Consider the following 23,839-nt stretch of genomic DNA (forward strand, 5'->3'; position numbering starts at 1 on the left):
AAAATGTTGACTCTCTTGCTTCTCAGATGCTGGCTGACCTCCTGTCTCTTTTCCAGCACTACACTATCAAGTTGACGAGCAATAGCCCCACCCTTCCCAGTTTTGTCGTGTCAGCCTGCTTCTCCTTGACAAAAGATTCATAGCTCCTCGTAAGAGTTGTGAGGCATAGTCTGGATTGAGGATCCTTTAGAAAGGAAAGTTCAAATGATCTTACCTCCTCTCTTTCCAAACACCAGGCTTTCATGCTAGCTCATACCCCCAGCCACTCCCCTGGCCCCTCATATCACACATGTCAACTCAGTACCAAATCATGCCCCTTGCTAGGTTGAGATCACAGTCTAATAGAAAACATTGCCTAGCAGGTCCTCTGTTTTGACAATTGAAGTAAATTGTTGACTTTGCTTGATTGACGCTTTGAAGTAGTTACTTGAAGTTGATATCTCTGTGTTTTATCAATGTTGCAACATTGATTTGGAAGTCATTAAGAGTTATGAAGCACTTGAAGCCTCTGTTATTGATAATTTCATGCTAGGTATGATTCAATCTTGGGGAAAATCAAATGATATGTTCTTAAAGCCACATTTTTCAATCAATTCCCAGATTTTAAGATGTGACTGTTGTTTGTGAGTGACTAGAGGCTATTAACAGGGATTATTGCTTATTATCACCCTCATCATTATTTAATCTTACCTCATGAACAAGCACTTTCCCATTCTCCCATCCATTTGATAGAAACGAGATAGCAAGAATTTCAAATCTGGGAATCGAAGCAGGCACATGTCAACTCAAGAGGCTGTTTTCCCAGAAGCATCGGCGTTTCAGAGATGACCTTATAGAGGTTTCTAAAATGATGAGGGGTGTGGTTAGGGTAAATAGACAAGGTTTTACCCTTGGGTGGGGGAGTCCAAAACTAGAAATCAGAGGTTTAAAGTGAGAGGGGAAGATTTAAAAGGGAAATAAGGGGCAGCTTTTGCACGCAGAGGGTGGTGCGTGTATGGAATGAGCTGCCAGAGGAAGTGATAGAGACTGGTACAACATTTAAAAGGCATCTATATGAATAAAAGTGCTGGAAAATGGGATTGGATTAGGTTAGGATATCTGTTCAAAATGGATGAGTTGGACAGAAGTGTCTGTTTCTGGACAGTACATCGCTATGACTCTATGATTGTAGTTTAAAATCACACAACATTAGATTATAGTTCTACAAATTTATTTGGAAGCTTTTGGAACGCTGCTCCTTCATCAGGTAGCTGTATGACTTGCCCTTTCAGCCTTCCACCTTGGATGCCCAGCACAGACAACTTAGAGCATAGTCGAATGGTAGCAACTGCAGGTAACTTCCAAATAATGAACTAATGATGGTGATTTCTGTACTTTCAATGCTATGGTTGTGGCTGGACAGACAGCTCATGAAAAATAGTGAAATCATAATTACGAATGTGGGAACTTATTTCCATTGAAGTGTCTTATATGCCCCCTTTGTGCCCTTCATTTTCTTTAACTTCTGGACATTTCTCCAGACAGTGGACTCCACACTGATGCAGGTGGCAACATCAGACCAGGCTGGTGGCTATTACTGTTAGTCCCTCTACAAGTTTGCTGATGACAACACCACTGTAGATTCGATCTCAAACAACAACAAGACAGAATGCAGAAAGGGACTGAGTGCTTAGCGATATGGTGTCAAGACAACAACCTCTCCATCAACGTCACCAAAACAACAGAACTGGTTGTTGACTTCAGGAAGCAAAATGGAGGACTCGTCCCATCTTCATCAATGTTGCTGAGGTGGAGATAGAACACAGAACATAGAACAATGCAATGCAGAACTCAGCCCTCACTGTTGTGCTGACCTGTGAACTCATCTAAGTTACACGATCCCATCATCATCATCCATGTGCTTTTCCAAGTATTGTTTAAATCTCCCAAATGTGGCTGAGTTAATTACATTAGCAGGTAGGGCATTCCATGCCCTTACGACTCTCTGAGTAAAGAATCTGCCTCTGACATCTGTCTTAAATATATCACCCCTCAATTTGTAGTCATGCCGCCTCATACAAGCTGACGCCATCATCCAAGGAAAAAGACTTTCACTGCGTACCCTATCTAATCCTCTGATCATCTTGATGATTGCAAGCACCAAGTTCCTGGGAGTGGTGGTCACCAACAATCCACCCACGTCAACATGATGGTCAAGAAAGCACAGCAACATCTCTACTTCCTCAAGAGGCTAAGGAAATTCAGTATGTCCACAAGGACTCTTACCAATTTTTACAGAGACACCATAGAAAGCATCCTATTTCAATGCATCACAGTGTGGTTTGGCATCTGCTCTTCCCAAGACCACAAGGAACGACAGGGGTTGTAAATATAGTCCAGTCCATCCTGCAAATCAGTCTTCCATCCATTGACTCTATCTATATTTCCTGCTGCCTTGGGAAAGCAATCAACACAATCAAAGACCCTTCCTATTGCAGTTGTACTCTTTCCCCCCTCTTCTGTCAGGCGTTAGATATAAAAGTTGGAATACACATATGAACTGATTCAAGAACAGCTTTGTCCCCACTGCTATCAGACTTTTGAACCAACCTCTCAAATATTAATTCTGATCTCTCTCTCTCGGCACCTTCTCTGTAATGCTGTATTCTGAACTCTGTTCTGCTACTCAGATGCACTTTGCATGGTACAATCCGCCTGAATAGCACACAAAACAACACTTTTCACTATCTCTCAGTACATGTGACAACAATAAATCAATGAATCAATCTTCTGCATCATCCCAAGCACCAGAAATTTCTGTCCTCAAAGTGAGGCACCAATTACCCCAATGTCAAGGTGAATATTGCCAAGTGTGCATGGTAGCTTTGCACTGCCAGCCCATGACTGGGTTTGCATTTGTCTTTAAAAGATTGCACTTGTGGACACGTCCTTGGATATCCTGATTATGCTGAATAAGTGGGTGGGGCAATCAATCGACAGGGTTATCACAGGGCACAGTAGATTATTCATAGCCATGTTTGTGACATTCAAGTGAGAAAACCTGCTAGTCCTTGTGGAGATAAATCCTCCATGAAACTCAACAAAAATAACACTTCTCCTATTTCTAAAAATATTTAGCACAAAGCCGAATAGATTAATCATTCAGTCGATGACTATTTCTACAATACTGTTCTTGATAAAATGGCTGCCACATTTGACTGTAGGGGAAATTACTATACTTGAAAGTAATTAATTGCATATGAATATAAAACATTTTTGATATTTGTGAAGTAAGGCATTATTTAAACCACTAAAGTTTGCAGCATAGAAAATTGCTCAGCCCATTGACTTTATGCCAGCTCTTCACTAAAGAACGTCAAAACTAATTTTACTAATCTGAATTACTTCCTGTATCCTTCCCTATCACTCCCATCCTCAGCCATTCACCAAAGCAAAGCATTCAGTGCTCTATAACTCTTTGAGTAGAAGCACTCAGGCTAGTCTTTCATACTTAGAAGTACAGTGTAATTTTTTCACTTATCAATAAATTACATTTATTCATCTCATTTTGCCCAATTTCCACTAAGTGCCACTCTTGCCATTTTTCTCTGTCTAGTGTACGTCTCTATTTGCAAATCATAATTCTCTATTCTGTCGGCAAACTCTTCCTAACTAGGCATTGAATAAATATTAAAAAGGTTAATGGTCCAGTCTCACTGGCAGATGTTCATCCACCAATTAATAATACTCTGAGAATATTCCATGACAGTTCCTTTCAAGGGTTTTAATAAAAACATTTAAATCAATTTAAGTACCAATCTGGATGGTATTTAGCACAATAATTATAACAAATTGCAGATGATAGTGTTCTTAAAAGGGCCTTTCTATATTAAATCAATGAAGGTTGCAATGAATCACTTCAGTCATTCACTATTTCTTGCTTTTCATATAATCCCTACAGTGCGGAAGCAAGCCATTCGGCCCATCAAGTCCACACTGACTCACTGAAGAGCGTCACACCCTGACCCACAATGGAACTTTATCCCAAAGCTTGCATTTCCCATGGCCAATCCACCAAACCTACACATCTTTGGACTATAAAAGGAAACAGGAACAAACCCACGCAGACACGGGTAGAATGTGCAAACTCCACACAGACAGTCACCCAAGAATGGAATTGAACCAGGGTCCCTGGTGATGTGAGGCAGCAGTGCTAACCACTGAGCCACTAAGCGACTCCTTTTGTCTGTTTACTCCTTGTACTAAAGTGCAGGCAAAGTGTAACTCGATCTTTTTTTATTAATTTGTTGGTACTCCGTTGCAGTTAGAATATATAAAATTATGCTCAGGACGGACTGGCCATGTCTCTGATCCTTTTAGGATTGTCTTTTATGGCTAAAAGTGTCCTAATGGATTTCTTTTTTAGTACAATTTTATTACTTTATCAATAAAATTGCAGATAGGAAATAAAGAGGTGAAAGTGAAGTTTTCTCAAAATAAAGTGCAATAAATTACATCATGGGTTAATGAATCATTAGAAATTACCGAAAGGATGGAAAGAGAACTGGAAAAGGAATTAATAAAGGGAGTATAGACAATGGGGTGAGTAGAATTATAGAATTCTATTTCCTTATTTTTTTATTTAGTGATGCCTCATTTTTATTTTTAATGCTTCTTTTTGTAGTTGTTTTCAAATTTCAAAGAGTGAGATAAAGCTCAAGCTTGAATTTATATTGCACATTTTATAGCCTCAGCATGGCCAAAATTGCTCGACAAGCGAAGTATTTTTGAAGTGTAGTCACTGTTACAATATTGGAAAATACAGCAGTCATTTTTACATAAAGTGAATTTAAATTACAATTAGGTAAATGATCAGGTAATCCCTTTCAGTGCAGCTGGCTAAGAGAGTTAAAGTAGCCTTGATGAACAGATAGCAATCTAATTGTCACATTATTTTTTCAATGGTATTCTTTAAAATATGATCAACACCACAAGAATTATTCCATCTTGAGGAACACGTTTAAATTTACAGTGCATATATAGTTTTAAGGTGCATTACATAATCATAAACACATTTGCTGTATCATTTCAGTTGCATCTTGCAATGGGGTTGATAAAAATTGCAGGATTCTTGGTTCTTAGCAAATATAAACCTTTATTCAAAGATGATAGATGTAATAATTGTAAATAGTGAGACTCAGCTTTTACCACAATATTGATGGAGTGAACTACATACTAGGTGCTCATGTGATCTTACATCACCTCACAAAGATGCTGTAGACCATCTTGGTACAATACTAAAGATTAGGCGTAACAAGGTGGGAATTACTTTCAGAATCTTGACAAGCTCAAGGTATGTGTTTCATGGTGGGTATGCAGCAGAAACCAGAGGCTTGAGTCGAACTGAAGCTGGGACTTAGTCCTGACCAGCATGCTTCCAGCAAATTAATATGAAAACCACATCAAGAGGCAGCTTAACAATTCCAAGGGAATGAAATTGGGTTAGATGCTTCCCTTCCCTCCCAGTAGTGACTCTCAGATAGATCCAGGGAAGGGAAAGAAATAATCATAAAGAAGGGAGGAAGTGCTCAGAGGAAAGGTCACGTGATCGAGTGATTGAAGGCAGAGAATGGGTGATCAAGTGAAAGGGTGATCAGGACTGTTATGGAGTCAGGAGGAAAATCTTTCCAAAATATGTTATTTTGCGCGCACTGGTAAAGGCATTGTAAGTATGGGTATCCTGAATGCAGGGTTTCCAAATTGGTTGCAGTCAGATACCCAATTTAATGAAGGAGTCTTCAAATAAGCATGAAACTTTTGATTTACATTTCCAAAGGGTGAGTAAGTGTTTCAAGTATGGAGCATAGAAGCCTCAGACTTTAGGCTCTATGTACTCTATGGTGGGCAGCCCTTGTATCTGCATGTTTGGTACATAACATTTAGTCACATTTGCCCATCATAGAGGATACCTAGGTGCCCAATTTAAGTTTGTATGATGGGCATGGCATCAAAAAACTTTGCGGTGTCCATGCCTCTTTCAGCACACCAACTAACAGGCAACAGATTTGTTGCCTTTGCGTGCTTCAGAAGAACACTGAACCAATTGCAGTCATCATTAATATTTGAGGCACAGGGGTTGACTCTACATGAGTTTTGTACACAATTATCCCAAACACGCATCATGAAGTATTTACCCCACCCCTACAACACCCTTCTAATCCAATGCTATCCCAATTCTCCCAAACACCATAGAGTCATAGAGATGTACAGAATGGAAACAGACACTTCGGTCCAACCCATCCATGCCAACCAGATATCCCAACCCAGTCTAGTTCCACCTGCCAGAACCCGGCCCATATCCCTCCAAACCCTTCCTATTCATATACCCATCCAAATCCTGAAATGGATCATCACCCCTGATTCTAGCACCGTGATAGAACTCTAGCTATACTTACAGAGTAGCCCTTCAATATAGTGGGACAATAGCTACAAACTTGTGCTTCTCACACACAAAGGCAGCACAATGAGCATTTCCTTGAACGTTAAACTGTTCATTGCTACTGCAATTGCTGTTTAAGCATCAGGCAACAAAACTCATTGGTCTTTAGCCACATCCGATCTCATAGCCCCTCCAAATCCATGTAAATCATTTCCCAGTGCCCACTGTAGCCAAGCTTATCATCATCAAATGCAGGCCCATCACATACAGGGAAGATTTCATAAGGTTCTAAACATTCACGTTTATTTACAAAGAGGAAATGCATGCAGAAATCAAACATGCAGAAGCTGCATTTTGCTCCTGGCATACGACATACTACAGGCATATTTAAATCAATGAGTAATCACCACAATCAGTTCACATTTACTGGAACCGGGTGTCAATGCAGAAGCATTCTGTGATGTACAAGGTGATGTCCCTTCTGCTCAAAGTCCTTATCCTCCTTTTCAGAATGCTGCTCCAATTGTCCCAATTCCTCAACCTCCATCACCTATCCTTGTTGCCTGCTCCAGTTATACAGTAAAGAATGCACTCGTGTTATGGGGCACACTCTGTTGGGGGTACACTCTGTTGGGGGTAGACTTGTTCAATGAGCTGAACCTTATTCCCAAGAGGTCTATTATCTGCTCCATCATTGCCTTAGTTGAAGAATGGGCTGTTTATTATCTGTATTTTGCCTCAGTCAGGAGGTTTCTCAACAAAGTCATCTACCCTTAATTCTCATGCTTTTTCCCAACTGGTTGCAAAGATCATTACATCAATATTTAGTATTTGGAAAGGCAAAGCCTGATTTTGGATAGTCAACATGGCTTTGTGCATGGGAAATTGTTTCTCACAAAAATGATTGAGTTTTTTGAAGAAGTAACAAAGACGATTGATGACTGCAGAGCAGTGGACGTGATCTATATGGTCTTCAGTAAGGTGTTCGACAAGGTTCCACATAGTAAACTGGTTAACAAGGTTAGATCGCATGGAGAACTAGCCATTCGGATACAGAACTATTTACAGGTGTGGCAGATGGAATTTAATTCAGATAAATGTGAGGTGCTGCATTTTGGAAAGGCAAATCAGGGCAGGACTTATACAATTAATGGTAAAGTCCAGGGGAGTGTTTCCAAAAAAAAAGAACTTGGGATGTAGGTAGACAGGATAGTGAAGATGGTGTTTGGTGTACTTACCTTTATTGTTCAGTGCATTGAGTTTAAGAGTTGGGAGATCATGTGGCGGCTGTACAAGACATTGGTTAGGCCTACTTTTGGAATACTACATTCAAACATGGTCCCTCTGCTACAAGAAGGATGTTGCGAAATTTGAAACGGTTCAAAAAAGATTTACGAGGATGTTGCCAGAGTTGGTCTGTTTGAGCTGTGGAGAGAGGCTGAATAGGCTGGGGCTGTTTTTCCTGGAGCATTGGAGGATGGGAGCTGACCTTATAGAGACTTATAAAATCATAAGGGGCATGGATAGGGTGAATAGACAAAGTCTTTTCCCCAAGATAAGGGAGGCCAAAACTAGAGGGGAAAGATGGAAAAGGGACCTAAGGGGCAACTTTTTCACGCAGTGGGTGATGTGTGTATGGAATGAGCTGCCAGAGGAAGTGGTGAAGGTTGTACAATTACAACATTTAAAAGGCATCTGAATGAGTATATGAATAGGAAAGATTTAGGGGGTATGGGCCAAATGCTGGCAAATGGGACTAATTTTATTGAGCATATCTGGTCAACGTAGATGATTTGGATCGAAGGGTCTGTTTTCATGCTGTACAGCTCCTGACTCCAGTACATTAAAATATTAAGTATTTTGTGAGTTAAATACATTTTAGTATAACGTCTTTTTGACTTAGAGTTTTAAACTAGTGGCACATAGATTCGATATGTGTCTATGATTGAATTCAATATTTAACTTGGAGGTGTTTTTGTAGCCATGATGATTTTTTATGAACAGTGAGAGAAAGCTAGAGTTATTTGAAGCTAATGGTAATTTGTTTGCATTGGGAACATTTTACAGGCACAGATTTGTTGGTGCAGTGAATTAGGCCTCAGTTGGAAGTTTTTCGGAAATTGTGCTTTTATTTATCTTAAGGGTAACACTCATATTGTTAAAAACATTTTTAGCTTCAGTTTGACAGGTTTGCAGAGGTCTTGGGTAAAGCTGAACCAATAAAGCAATAGTACCTTTATATGGGAGATCATTTAAAACTGTTAAAAATACGTTACTCCAGCAAAGAATTTGGCTGTAGAATTCTAGACTAGAACTGTTTTCTGAAGAAGCTGAAAGGATTATTTGAAGCTGAGAAAGTCTAAGTTCAGATGTATGAAGAGTAAAGGAAGAATATATCTTATACTTGAGATGAGGAATTGAAGATGTAGTTAATACATTCCCTGTAGCTGTGATCTATTCTATTCTGTGCTTTGAAAATTTTATGTTTGCTTTATAAGTAGATAGTTTTCATGATTCTGTTTTAATTTTCATTTCTTGTACTTAAAAAGCAATTGTGTTAGTGTTAAAACCAAATCTGAAGCATTGGTGTTTGTGCTTTGATGCAATATCACATCATTAAAAGCAAAATAAAAGCACGACATGAACTATCAGGCCAAACTTCAGATGTGAATTGCGATCTGACTTGTCCAGTAATAATTAACCTGAAATCATTACATTATTATGTTCAACTTTATTTAGTTAAAGCAATGTTTATTTATTAAATAATAACATTTTGGAATTTCTCTGTATTCCTTACTCAGAAGGGTATAAGACCATAAGACATTGGAGCAGAAATTAGGCCATTCAGCCCATTGAGTCTGCTCCACCATTCAATCATGGCTAATAAGTTTATCCTATTCTCCACTAATCCTTGATCCCCTTGATACTGAAGAACCTATCTGTCTCATTCTTAAATATACTCAATGACATGGCCTCCACAGCCTTCTGTGGCAATGAATTCCACAGATTCATCAGTTGCTGGCTGAAGAGGTTTCTCCTTATCTTTGTACTAAAAGGTCTTCCCTTTACCCTAAGGCTGTGCCTCGGGTCCTAGTCTGCCTACCAACAGAAACATCTTCCTAACATCTGCTCTGTCTAGGCCATTCTGTATTCTGTATGTTTCAATTAGATCTCCCCTTATCCTTCTAAACTCCATTGAATACAAACCCAGAGTCCTCAACCATTCCTCATATGTTAAGCTTTTCATTCCTGGGACCATTCTCGTGAACCTCCTCTGAACACGCTCCAGGGTCAATACATCCTTCCCAAGATATGGTGCCTAAAACTGCATACAATACTCCAAATGTGGTCTGACCAGACCTTTATAGAGCCTCAGAAGTACATCCCTGCTTTTATATTCTCGTCCTCTCAAAATAAATGCCAACATTGCATTTGCCTTCCTAACTATTGGCTCAACCAGTAAGTTTACCTTGAAAGAATCCTGGACTAGAACTCCCAATTTCTTTGCACTTCAGACTTCTGAATTTTCTCCCCATTTAGAAAATAGTCCATGCCTCTATTCTTCCGACCAAAGTGCATGACATCACACTTTCCCACATTGTACTCCATCTGCTATTTCTTTGCACACTCTTGTAACCTGCCCAAATACTTCTGCAGCATGTCCATCTCCTCAATACTGCCTATCCCTTTACCGATCTTTGCATCATCTGCAAACTTAGCCAGAATGCCCTCAGTTCCTTCATCTAGATTGTTAATTTATAAAGTGAAAAGTTGTGGTCCCAACATTGACCCTTGTGGAACACCACTTATCACCAGCTGCCATCCTAAGAAGGACCCTTTTGTATTCATTGTCTGCTTTCTATCCATGCTAGCACCTTGCCTCTGACACCATGGGCCCATACCTTACTCTGTAGCCTCCTGTGCAGCACTTTGTAAAAGGCCTTCATGACGTCCAGGTAGATAACTTCAGTTGGTTTTTCTTGGTCTAACCTGATCGTCACTTCCTCAAAGAATTCTAATAGATATATCAAACATTACATCCCTTTGATGAAACCATACTGACTTTGTCCTATTTTACCAAACACTTCCAAGGATTCAGAAATCTCATCTTTCACAACGGGTTCCAGGATATTACTCACGACTGAGGTTAGACTAATCAGTCTGTAATTTTCTGTCTTTTGCCTTACTTCCTTTTTAAGAAGGGATGTCATGTTCATGATGTTCCAGTCCTCTGGGATCCTCTCTGATTCTAGCAATTCCTGAAATATCACCACTAATGCCTCCGCTGTCTCTTCCGCCAACTCCCTTAGAACTCTAGGGTATAGCTCATCTGGTCCTGGTGATTTATTCACCTTCAGGCCATTCAGTTTTTCTAGCACCTTCTCCTTGGTGATGGCCACCATACTCAGCTTTGCCCCTCGCTCTCTTGATGTTTTGGTATATGACTCGTGTCTTCCACCGTGAAGACTGATGCAAAGTAACTATCCAGTTCCTCAGCCATTTCCTTGTTCACCATTACTATCTCTTCATTTTCCAGTGGCCCAATGCCCACTTTTGCCTCTCTTTTGCCCTTTATATATCTAAAGAAACTCTTACAGTCTTTCTTATATCATTGGCTAGCTTATCCTCATATTTAAACTTCTCCCTCCTTATTTCTTTTTTGTTGCCCTCTGTGGATATTTGTAAGCTTCCCAATCCTCTGGTTTCCCACTGCCCTTTGCCACATCATATGCTTTTTCTCTTTTGCTTTTATGCTATCCCTGACTTCCCTTTGTTCAGCCTGACTTCAGCTACTGTTGCCTCGTCCTCTCTGTACCGTGTTTCTTTTTCCTTGGGATGAATCTCTGTTGTGTCTCCTGAATTACTCCCAGAAACTCCTACCTTTGCTGTTCCACTGTCTTTTCTGCTAGGCTCCTTTCCCAGGCAATTCTACCCAGCTCCTCGCTCATGGTTCTTTGGTTGCCTTTATTCAGCTGTAATACTGTTACCTATGTCTCTATGTTTTGAAGAGGTTATTTAGTGAACAAGTTCACTTGTTGACTAAGACAACCTCTTTTAATGTAAGGAGAACAAAATAGTTAAAAGTTTGTCACTCACAACAGCTCCAAGCACATCTTGTGCTTGAATCACTTAAAATAATGAATTTGCTTCGAAATTTTAGCTGCTTGTCCTAATAGAGTGGAAAATGCCGTTTAATAGTCTACACATATGAAAAAGAATTTGCAAGTATTGTGGAAAAACTGATGCGCATCATGTACCAATGAAGATCTAACTGTTTCATTATCGAGAAACATCGTGAGGATTTCAATTTACTTACCATCCTTTAGGATTGTCTCTCGCCCTGTGCCATCGATTTTCTGTCGTCCAATTAAGAAGCTGGTTGTGTCAGCAAAGTAGATATAATTTGTTTCTGCATGGAAATCAAGAGCCCGTGGATTGACAAGGTTCTCTACTTGTATCATATATTCATCAACTGCTTTTGTATTCAGATCCATTCCTCGAATTATTCCGGGACGTCCTTTTCCATAAAACAGGAACAATTCGTTCTTTGGTTCTGCAATGCAATGATGAAGGCATGACAAGGTGCAATTTTATCTTTCTTCAATTATTACTGCAGTCTTAGAAATAGCATTTAATGATGGAAATAAGTTAGGTTTTTCTTTAATGATGTGAATGAAATCCAAAAATATATGTAAGCAATCAAAAATAGTTATAGACTGTGATGCTCTGTTTAATTATACTGCAATCACCAAAACAATTAGCTCTTTCTTGGGAACTGGTTTGGCTCGCTGTTTGTATTCTTCGGGTATCATTCAACTAATTTTAATATAGCTAATAATGTCAGCAGCAAATAATATAAGTCACATTTGTCTCTTTGGAGTTTTTGTTGTTCTGAAGCATATACCTTCCCTTTACAAATTTCTGTGACCAAGGTCAAACACTTGAAATATTTAAACAATTATTCTTTTGGCACAATGATATAAAATGTGGACCACTGACTTTTGAATTCCATCATAACTTAATACTCAAGACTTTGATGAACTGAAATGGTGTTAAAACTGTACCACAAATACTGACTTTAATTGGTTACAATGCATCACCTGACCCACACAATTTGGCAAAGTTTAGTGGAACTAAAGACAGATGAGACAAGTGGGATTCTGAACTGAAAATAACATTTTACTCCCCAAAGACAATTAAGCCAATCAGCATCTTCACTCTCCTGCCCACCTCCCCTCTACATTCTGTAACAAAAACAGAAATTGCTGGAAAAATGCAGGAGGTCTGGTTGCATCTGTGGAGAGAAAACAAAGTTGATATTTCCTGTCCAGTGACCTTTCTTCAGAATTAAATTATGTCCCTGTTTAACACACACACACACACACACACACAAACCAACAAACATCCTCATAGTAAGTCAGCCTTGGGCGACATCAGCTGATGTGAGCAAGCCTGACCAGGGGAGACAAGCAAGGTTGAACTCAAAAAGGAGATCAACTTCAAAGGCCATCATTTGTGGTTGTGTCCTTTTCCCATCCAAGCCTTTGGTACGAAGTGTCAGATGTGAAGATTCTCCAAGTTGTGATGAAAGCTATAGCGCAAATAATATAAGTCACACTTTTGTATGTTGTAGCTTTCTTTATATTTAAGTATCAACCCAAATAGATCTGTGAGAGTCAGTAGCACTATAGTGGCAATCATGTTTATTTGGTAGCTGAAATGAAGTAACGAACATTGATTGCACACAGGGCATCTGATGGAGATGTATAGCACCCAACTTCCTGTGTAACAGTCCTTTTCAGTGGCAACCTGAAAATGCTAACTCACACTCAAAGGAGCATGAAGCATTCCATGAACTGTCGGGGAGAACAAATCGCCCTCTTGTGGCATTGGAGACAGGTTTTTGACCTGGCAATGGGTGCTAAACTCTATCCAGGCTGCTTTTGGCGGTTATTATGGCATCTTTGTCTGAAGGAAAACATTTAGGGAGGCATCATTAAAATGTGTTGCTTCTTTAACCCATACACGCACATGTAATGACCTGAGAAGAATCATGTCAGAAAGCTTACACTGCCCACAATAAGACATCCCTTCCAATTTTCTGCCTTCCTCCATACTTAGTCAAAAAAGAATACTATTTCTTCCATGGTCTCAATTCAAATGTTACAACACAAGAACACCTAAAGGACTCTTATCCATACATATTTTTAAAATCTTCACTAAGTTATGTACACTATTCCATTAGAGAGAGAGAGACATAGAAAGTGAGTGTGTGTGTGTGTCTAAGTAAACAGGTTATAAAATCACTTTTGAGAAAATATTGTGATTGGCTCCTTCCTGCTACAGTAAAAATCGGTTCACAACTTTTAGTTGGACTGAAGTACAGCCTCCTGCTAAAAAAAGAACCTAGACTTTTGATGCGGCCAAGCAAGAAGGTTGAAACGAAAGATGCCAGTTCAACCCTTCTCACCTGATTTTAACATGCTCTACAGATCTTCAGTGACCTGTTGAGTATTTCTAGTATTAATTTTAGATTTCATGACACAATATTTTACTTCTGTTACTTTTACTTATGTGCTGTTATTAAACTGTGCTTAAAGATAATTTGCTTATCCTCATAGGAACATAAGAAAAGGAATAAACTGTTTGTGGTCTTGAACTACGCCATCATTCAATAATATCATTGCTACTTGAGCAACTGTTTAAGCTCCATTTAGCTATCTGTACGACATAACCTTGATTCTTGTCTACCAATGGTTAATCCAACTCAAAATTGCGTAAATTTTATCAGCCCATGTGACCATTACTTCATACCGAGGCAGAGAAAAAACATTCAACACATCTTACCTGAAAAGAAAGACATGCTATTCCAAAACACATTCTCTATTTTGGGCTCAATGGCAAGACATTCTCTCGATATCTACCCAATCAAACACCATCAAGTTCCTATATTTTTCTATAAGACGCAGGAACAGACCATTCAGCCCATCAACTCTGCTTCATCTCAATAATCTGATTGCTGATCTGATAAAATTCAACTCCAGTATCTTGACTTTTCTTGAAAGCCTTTAATTCCCTTATTAATTAAAAATCTATCTCAACCATCAATGTACTTAAGGATTTGGCTTTGGTAGCCCTCAATGGTAAAGAATGTCACAGATGAATGACCCTGTGAGAGAAGAAATTTCTCCTTATCTCTGTTCTAACTGGATGACAACTTCCTCTGAGATTATGCACTCTGGATGTAGGTTTGTTTGCTGATCTGGAAGGTTCATTTTCAGACGATTCATTTCCTGTGGTGATGTAATTTTCTGTTCTTTTTCTCAGAGAGTGATAAATGGGATCAAAGTCAGTGTGTTTGTTGATAGAGTTTCGGTTGGAGTGCCATGTTTCTAGGATCACATTGACTTGGATCCCATTTACCAACCCTTGAGAAAAACAGGAAATGATATCACCACAGGAAATGACATCACCAATCCAAGGAAACCGAAACATGTAAATAAAAAGTGGGCCATACCACCAGTGCTTCACCAGAGGCTCATTGATAATGTTGCTGAAAATGTGTTGCTGGAAAAGCGCAGCAGGTCAGGCAGCATCCAAAGAGCAGGAGAATCGATGTTTTGGGCATAAGCCCTTCTTCAGGAATGAGGAAAGTGTGTCCAGCAGGCTAAGGTATAAGGTAGGGAGGAGGGGGCGTTGGAAATACGATAGGTGGAAGGAGGTCAAGGTGAGGGTGATAGGCCGGAGTGGGGGTGGGGGCGGAGAGGTCAGGAAGAAGATTGCAGGATGGGAAGGCGGTGCTGACTTCGAGGGATTTGACTGAGACAAGGTGGGGGGAGGAGAAATTAGGAAACTGGAGAAATCTGAGTTCAACCCTTGTGGTTGGAGGGTTCCTAGGCGGAAGATGAGGCGCTCTTCCTCTAACTGTCGTGTTGCTATGGTCTGGCGATGGAGGAGTCCAAGGACCTGCATGTCCTTGGTGGAGTGGGAGGGGGAGTTGAAGTGTTGAGCCACGGGATGGTTGGGTTGGTTGGTGCGGGTGTCCCAGAGGTGTTCTCTGAAACGTTCCGCAAGTAGGCGGCCTGTCTCCCCAATATAGAGGAGGCCACATCGGGTGCAATGGATGCAATAAATGGTGTGTGTGGAGGTGCAGGTGAATTTGTGGTGGATATGGAAGGATCCCTTAGGGCCTTGGAGGGAAGTAAGGGGGGAGGTGTGGGCGCAAGTTTTGCATTTCTTGCGTTTGCAGGAGAAAGTGCCGGGAGTGGAGGTTGGGTTGGTGGGGGGTGTGGACACGACGAGGGAGTCACGGAGGGAGTGGTCTTTTCGGAATGCTGATAGGGGAGGGGAGGGAAATATATCCATGGTGGTGCGATCCGTTTGGAGGTGGAGGAAATGACGGCGGATGATACGCTGTATATGGAGATTGGTGGGGTGGTAGGTGAGGACCAGTGGGGTTCTGTCCTGGTGGTGGTTGGAGGGGCGGGGCTCAAGGGCGGAGGAGCGGGAAGTGGAAGAGATGCGGTGGAGGGCATTGTCGACTACGTCTGGCGGGAAATTGCGGTCCTTGAAGAAGGAAGCCATCTGGGTTGTACGGTATTGGAATTGGTCCTCCTGGGAGCAGATGCGGCGGAGACGAAGGAATTGGGAATATGGGATGGCATTTTTACAGGGGGCAGGGTGGGAGGAGGTGTAGTCTAGGTAGCTGTGGGAGTCGGTCGGTTTATAGTAAATGTCCGTTGATTTGGTCGCCCGAGATAGAAATGGAAAGGTCTAGGAAGGGGAGGGAGGAGTCTGAGACGGTCCAGGTGAATTTGAGGTCGGGGTGGAAGGTGTTGGTAAAGTAGATGAACTGTTCAACCTCCTCTTGGGAGCACGAGGCAGCGCCTATACAGTCATCGATGTAGCAGAGGAAAAGGTGGGGGGTGGTGCCAGTGTAGCTGCGGAAGATGGACTGTTCCACATATCCTACGAAGAGGCAGGCATAGCTGGGGTCCATGCAGGTGCCCATGGCTACTCCGGAACTGACTGACCCGTTTCTCCTCATTGATAATGTTACCTACCTCAGCGAGCACCTCAGCGAGCAAACATACATGTAGACCCTCAACCTGAGGTATAAATCTTCTCAAAACTTGCAATTATGTTCTCTGCTTTTACATTTTCACACATTAAGTTTCAATAACATTACCTTTCATTGTGATAAATGCCAATCATCATAGGCCAAATATGTTCAACCTTTCTTCACACGATAAGCCCTTCATCCTAAGAATGGATCAAGTGAACCTCTTTTTTGAACTAGTCCAGTACAATAATATGTTTTCCAAATAAGTAGACCAAATGTGTATATAGTATTGCAACATGGTCTCACCAATGTCTAACTTTCCTCCAAGAAAATGTCCTGATCATTGCATTAAATTCCCCTTGTAATTATCCACACATTCCACTTACCTTTCTAATCACTTGCATATTAACTTTCTGTGATTCGTGTACCAGATCCCTCAGTTCCGTCTCTCCCACTGAGTCCTGTAATCTCTCCATGATATTGCTTTGCTATTGTATTTTGTCACATTATTTCAATTTAAAAAAAGACTATTTGGAGTTTGACTGGAGGTTTGAAATGTATGTATAAAGCCAATTTTCTGCCTTAGGGAGTTAGATTCTAAATTGTATTAATTTCCAAGGAATGTTAGAACATCAAAGTGCCATTTTTGAAGGGGCAAGAATGAACAGTGAAATTTTAATAGCACAAAGAACATTACTGTCAACAGATATTAGTGCTCTGAAACCTTAACTTCCTCCTCCAATAAAGAAAACAACAGTTTGAGTTTCTCTGTACTTAAATGACCTCCTGGTGATATTGCAGTCATGTTTGGCTTTGAACTGTGCAATTTCTGATTATATAGGTCATTTAGTAGACTGTTCTAAGAAAATGCGAAGAAAAAATATTTCTCTCATTTGTACATGATAAGGAGAAAATTGGGAGTTCAATCATTCTGGTTTCGCCGGTAACCTAGAATTTCACTGCACTGTCCTTTCAACATTCCTAAAGATTGAATAACTTGGACCTACTGCACGTTTCAATGCAGTGACATGCAAGTGGAGCAATGTTAACTTTTAACAATGATTTAAAGTGGACGATTTTAAATTAGCAATTCATTATGCACTGCAAGGACAGTAAAATGAAGCGTGTTATGTTAAAAGGCTGTTAAATCATGTGGTATGATAGGATGTGTCAGTAATTAGGGACTCCTCATTTGAAGTTGTGGTTTTCCTGAAAATCATGAATTTAAGTAAAACACTGGATTCTATGATAAACTTGTAGTTTGGTTCTGTAGAATTTCCTTTACTAGAAAAAAAATTAAAACATTGTACACTTTAAATTGTAATATTTTACATTTTTAGATTCCTCCATGAATAAAATAAGTTTAAAAGTATGAAAGAAAAATGTAATTTAAAATCATAGAGTTATAGAGATGCCGACCAGATATCATAAAAAAATTCATCCAATTTGCCAGCACTTGGCACATATCCCTCTAAACTCTTCCAATTCATATAGCCATCCAGATGCCTTTTAAATGTTGCAATTGTACCAGCCTCCGCCACTTCCTCGGGCAGCTCATTCCTTACACGCAACATCCTCTGCATGAAAAAGTTGCCTCTTAGGTCCTTTTTAAATCTTACCCCTCTCACCTTAAACCTATGCCCTCTAGTTTTGGACTCTCCCACCCCAGGGAAAAAAAAAACTTTGACTATTTATCCTATCCATGTCCCTCATGATTTTCACAACATCCTTCCTATAGCAGTGAGATCAGAATTTCACACTGTATTCCACAAGGTGCATGGAAATGAGTCAGATGGTTCAGAAGTGTTATAGAAATGGTTCAGAAGTGTTGTAAGTATGTTTACTTTACAAATTTTCTTCCCTTTCAATGTTCCTGGCTCCCTACCTCTCTGTCCTGAAGCCTTGATTTTAGTGGAGAGCAACGTCAACCACGTCTGAGGGTAAATTGTGGTCTTTAAAGAAGGAGGCCATCCGTGTTGTTCGGTATTGGAATTGGTCCTCCTGGGAGCAGTTGCGGCGAAGGCGAAGGAATTAGGAATATGGGATAGTGTTTTTACAGGGGGCAGGGTGGGAGGAGGTGTAATCTAGGTAGCTGTGGGAGTCAGTCGGTTTATAATAAACGTCCGTGTTGAGTCGGTCGTCCGAGATAGAAATGGAAAGGTCTGGGAAGGGGAGGGAGGAGTCTGAGACGGTCCAGGTAAATTTGAGGTCAGGGTGGAAGGTGTTAGTAGAGTGGATGAACTGTTCAACCTCCTCGTGGGAGCACGAGGTACTGCCGATACAGTCATCGATGTAGCAGAGAAAAAGGTGGGAGGTGGTGCCAATCTAGCTGCGGAAGATGGACTGTTCCACATATCCAACGAAGAGGCAGGCAGAGTTGGGGCCCATGCGGGTGCCCATGGCTACTCCTTTGGTTTGGAGGAAGTGGGAGGATTGGAAGGAGAAGTTTTTAAGAGTGAGGACCAGTTCAGTCAGTCGAAGGAGGATGTCAGTGGAAGGGTACTGGTTGGGTCGGCAGGAGAGGAAGAAGCGGAGGACTTTGAGGCCTTCATGATGGGGGATGGAGGTGTATAGGGACTGGATGTCCATGGTGAAGATAAGGCGTTGGGGGCCAGGGAAGCGAAAATCATGGAGGAGGTGGAGGGTGTGGGTGGTGTCCCGAACGTAGGTGGGGAGTTCTTGGACTAAGAGGGACAGGACCATGTCAAGGTATGCAGAGATGAGTTCGGTGGGGCATGACCAGGCTGAGACAATGGGTCGGCCGGGGCAGTCAGGTTTGTGGATTTTAGGCAGGAGGTAGAAATGGGTGGTGCGGGGTTGTGGGACTATGAGGTTAGAGGCGGTGGATGGGAGATTAAATTTACACACTATATTAGAGGTTGACATCCCTCTGGCTTTCAAAATTTAATAAATTAAACTATTTAAAATTCTTTTCATTTCTTTTGCTAAAATAGAAAAAAATGTTATTTGCTCCACTTCAGAAACAATACTGGTTATTGCAATTTTCCTGTACCTGATATGAAAACTATAATTAAGCTATAGTTGCAAATGTTCTGCCAGGAAACAAAAGAAATGAATCTTCATAGATAATGAACACTGAACTGTAGTGACACAAACACAAAGGAAAATGTCATCATATAGCCACAGTCCCCAGTTATCACTCTCAACTACAGAGGGTCAATTTGGCCACTCATAGTTTGACAGGTGCTACTCCCTTTTAAAGTAAAGCAATAGGTCTTTTGGGACACTGAAGCAATATTGGGAAACTAAATGACATGTTGAGAAAATTGGCCAACTGAACAGCATGCTGGAAATTGGATCAGGCCAGACAGACAGGCATGCATACAGGTTACCTTGAATCATTATATTGCATAAGTGTCAATGACACAGTGGAACTGAGATATTAAGTCAGGAAACTTGCAGCATTCAATGTCAAATTGAATCGAAAGCCATTCTCCTTGATTGATTATTGAATGGATTGTGGATGAGACACTGCAGCAAGATTTCAGGTGAACCAATAGATCTGAATTTCAGTAAAATTGTCTTTGATACAGCTCGGCTCCTCGGATCGATTCTATCCGGCAAATTACAATCCCCAATACTGTCTTTTGTAATGCCCTTCCTGAGATAGGAATTTAAATTAAATTATGCTAATTACATTGTTACATCAAACTACTGCTAAACCATTGTATTCAGAAATGACCCAGATAACTAGTTAAAAGAATACACTTAAACCAAGGGGTCTCCAGAAAACACCAGGCTCAAGAAGCAGGAGTCTTGCGAGCAGGAAGAACAGTCTCAATACCAGTGCGACCAGCTGTAATCAGGGTAGTATACACTTTTTAATAACGTGCATACCCAAAACAGATTTTAAACTAGTGTGTGGGCATAGACATTTAAAAACTGTAAGGTTACTTAGGTTATTAAAGGGAAAGACTGGTTTTATAATGCTTTAAGTATATACCTTTGTTTCAAGATATAAAAACCACGTCTCATGGTAAACCATATCTCATTATTAGTGTAAATCAAGTCTCAGTAAGTTAGCAAGTACATTAGACCATATGAAAATGAAGATTTCATCCACAAATTTAAGGCAAGTGGAGGAAATAGAATCGCCATGAAATACTACTGTTGGTACAGAGATTAAATCTGTGCTATTGGCATTGTTCTCCATTACACTCTAATAATATCGTCCAAGAGTAAAGCAAGCACGTCATGGAGGAAGAAGACCCAAAGCCATGTAAAGAAAACTGGAGCATTGTAAGTAATTTAGGATTTTGCATTGTATACAACTGCCATAGATAAAAGGTGGGTGTTGCAAACTGCGTTGGTGCTGCAAAATTGATCCATGCCTTCAAAAAACAAGATCGGAACTCTGTAGAGTCTGATCTACAAAGTAAAACTAAGTTGAGTGTTTTAGGAAACAAGTCAGTCATAGTGAATAGTAACTTGTATTCACTATCGCTGCCCCCCACCTGTCACATTCTCCATCTTATATAATTTGGCACTGGCAAGCCTGAAGGAGTCTATTACTATCATCATTCATATTCAGACAAAAGGGATTCAGACACTGGAGGAGATACTTACCAGCATACATACATAAAAGTTTGGAGTAAAGATAGACCACTTGGCCCCTCTGCTTGTTCTGCCATTTGATAGAATCATGGATGATTTGACCATGGCCTCTATAGTAATGATAGAAGCCATTGAATAAAGTCAGATAATGATGGTTTTTGTCTTCCTTTCCCAAGAATTGATCTCAAAAATACTCAATGACCTGCTCTACTGCACTTTTGGAAACTAATTCTCTAGACTAACAATTCTCTGAGAGAAAATAGTCTCAGCATCTCTGTCTTAAGTTGGAGACCCTTATCTGTAAATTCTACCCTCAAGTGCAACAAGGAAAGATCCCTTTCAACATCCCTTAAGACCTTATATATTTCAATAAGATCATATCATATTCTTATGATCTCCAGCTGATATATACCCAAAGTGACTTTAATTTGTGAGTCAAGACTGAGACTATCAAAGCAGTTTGAATGAAAGGCAAGACAATTTCAGAGAAATGTAGTCTGGCATTGCTGGCAATGGAATGACGTACTTGGTTAAATGAGGAAGTCAAGACACAGTCACCAGCTGGACTAACGCAAGCACATTCACATTTAACTGTTGTGATGAGGAAAGCATATGTTCAAATACAACCAGTTGGAATGGAAAGATGCATCCTCAGTTTGCAGACTAAGCAATGCACATGCATAATCACTAGTTGACATCAGGAAGGCACATACGTTGACAACCGAGAAAATTTGAATTCCTCAGTGTTTTAAAGATTATGCAAGTATGACATTTAAACAAAATCTTACAACAGCCATGAGGCACGTGATGTAGCTATGTATAGAGTTAAGAAAAAAGTGACAAAACAGTAAATTACAGTTGCTTAAAATCGATGTTTATCTATCTGCTGTGTCTGGACCAAATGCTGGTGAATAGAAAAGTTTAGTTTAAACAAAATTGGCTTTGCTAAAGTAAAAGTAAGTCTTTCATTATTGAACAGGGAAAATAAAACAGAGTGTTTGAAAATGTTTCTGACTGTGGAATTGAAGGCTCAACATCTTATTCCAGAACAACACATTTTATTGGATTGGGTTCTCAACAATGTCCTGCTGCTATATCAAACAAGTGCAGATATCACTGACATAAGTTAAAAATCACACAACACTAGGTTATAGTCCAACAGGTTTAATTGGAAGCACACTAGCTTTCGGAGTGATGCTCCTTCAACCACCTGATGAGGGAGCGACGCTCCGAAAGCTAGTGTGCTTCCAATTAAACCTGTTGGACTATAACCTGGTGTTGTGTGATTTTTAACTTTGTACACCTCAGTCTAACACCGGCATCTCCAAATCATGAAATAAGTTAATAAGTGTCCTACCCTTGATTCAGGCAAGTTTTGAGAAATTTATGTCCATGTTCACTAAAAGATCATATCCAAAAATGACCCAGCAAATCACATCAGGAACATTATTCAAGTGACCTTCACTAATACTTGAAGACATTTTATCTCCAACAAGTATCTGATTATTTAATTCAGGTTTCTGTCTACTTTTCAGCCATGGTTTTGGCAGTTTCAGCAAGGACTTGTTTACAGAGTAAATTTATGGAAGTCAGAAACATTTTTAAACTTTTTATTTTATTTTCCCTGTTCAATAATGAGTGCTTAATCTTTACTTTAACAAAGCCAATTTTGTTTAAACTAAACTTTTCTATTCACCGAAACAAATGGTCATACTTTTAGCTACTGATTGCAGAATCAAATCATTCATTTTGAAAGTCGAAACTTTTTAAAAAGTTAACTGATGACTGGCTTTACAAACAGCTTTATTTTAGAATTGATTTGGTCCTGGAGTTCAGGGGTTTAAGGTCTAATTTGTTCAGTTTTCAGCAGTTAAATGTGATGGATTTAATTGTTCCATATGTGGAACATATGAGATTCAATATTCCATATGCTTGTTTAAAATTAGAGCATTATTTTGTAATTGTTAAGTTATCCAGATGATAAAATACCTTCAAAGGGGAATCAAAAGGAAGAAGGCCAGTAATTGAATCAGGATGGAGGGAGAACTGCAGATGCTGGAGATCAGGGTCGAGCGTGTGTTGCTGGGAAAGCACAACAGGTCAGGCAGCATCCGAGGAGCAGGAGAATGAGGCTTAGAGATAAATGGGAGGGGGGTGGAGTTGGAGGTAAGGTAGCTGAGAAAGCGATAGGTGGATGAAGGTGGTAGGTCAAAGGGCGGAGTGATGGACAGGTCAGGAGGGCAGTGCCAAGTTGAAGGCTTGGGACTGGGATAATGTGGGGGGAGGAGAAATGAGGAAGCTGTTGAAATCCACATTTATCCCATGTGGTTGCAGAGTCCCAATGTTGAAAATAAGGCATTCTTCCTCCAGGCGTTGGGTAGTTAGGGTTTGGCAGTGGAGGAGGCCTGGGACCTGCATGTCTAGAAGAAGTGGGAGGGGGAGTTGAAATGTTTCAGCCATGGGGCGTTAGGATTGGTGGGTGTGGGTGTTTCAGCCACGGGGCGGTGGGGTTGGTGAGTATGGGTGTTTCAGTCATGGAGCGGTGGGGTTGATGGGTTTGGGTGTTTCAACCATGGGGTGGTGGAATTGGTGGGTGCTGATGTTTCAGCCACGGTGCGGTGGAGTTGGTGGGTGTAGGTTGGTGGGTTTGAGTGTTTCAGCCGTGGGGCGGTGGGGTTGGTGGGTTTGAGTGTTTCAGCCACAGGGCGGTGGGGTTGGTGGGTTCGGGTGTTTCAGCCACAGGGCGGTGGGGTTTGTGGGTGTTGATGTTTCAGCCATGGGAC

General features: G+C 40.5%; 1 protein-coding gene across 1 annotated transcript in view; it reads right to left on the bottom strand.

The window, feature by feature from the left end:
* The window catches only part of LOC122551725 (low-density lipoprotein receptor-related protein 1-like), a 1,910,187-nt gene that overhangs the window by 950,869 nt on the left and 935,479 nt on the right, over positions 1–23,839 (bottom strand). Inside the window, exon 11 of the mRNA XM_043694091.2 lies at positions 11,736–11,972. Within this exon, the coding sequence (XP_043550026.2) occupies positions 11,736–11,972 (237 nt within the window). The remainder of the gene's footprint in view (positions 1–11,735; positions 11,973–23,839) is intronic.

The sequence above is a fragment of the Chiloscyllium plagiosum genome, unplaced genomic scaffold (genome assembly GCF_037043375.1).
Source record: "Chiloscyllium plagiosum isolate Xiang-an unplaced genomic scaffold, Cpla_swu_hap1 HiC_scaffold_7, whole genome shotgun sequence".
Taxonomy (NCBI): Eukaryota; Metazoa; Chordata; class Chondrichthyes; order Orectolobiformes; family Hemiscylliidae; genus Chiloscyllium; species Chiloscyllium plagiosum.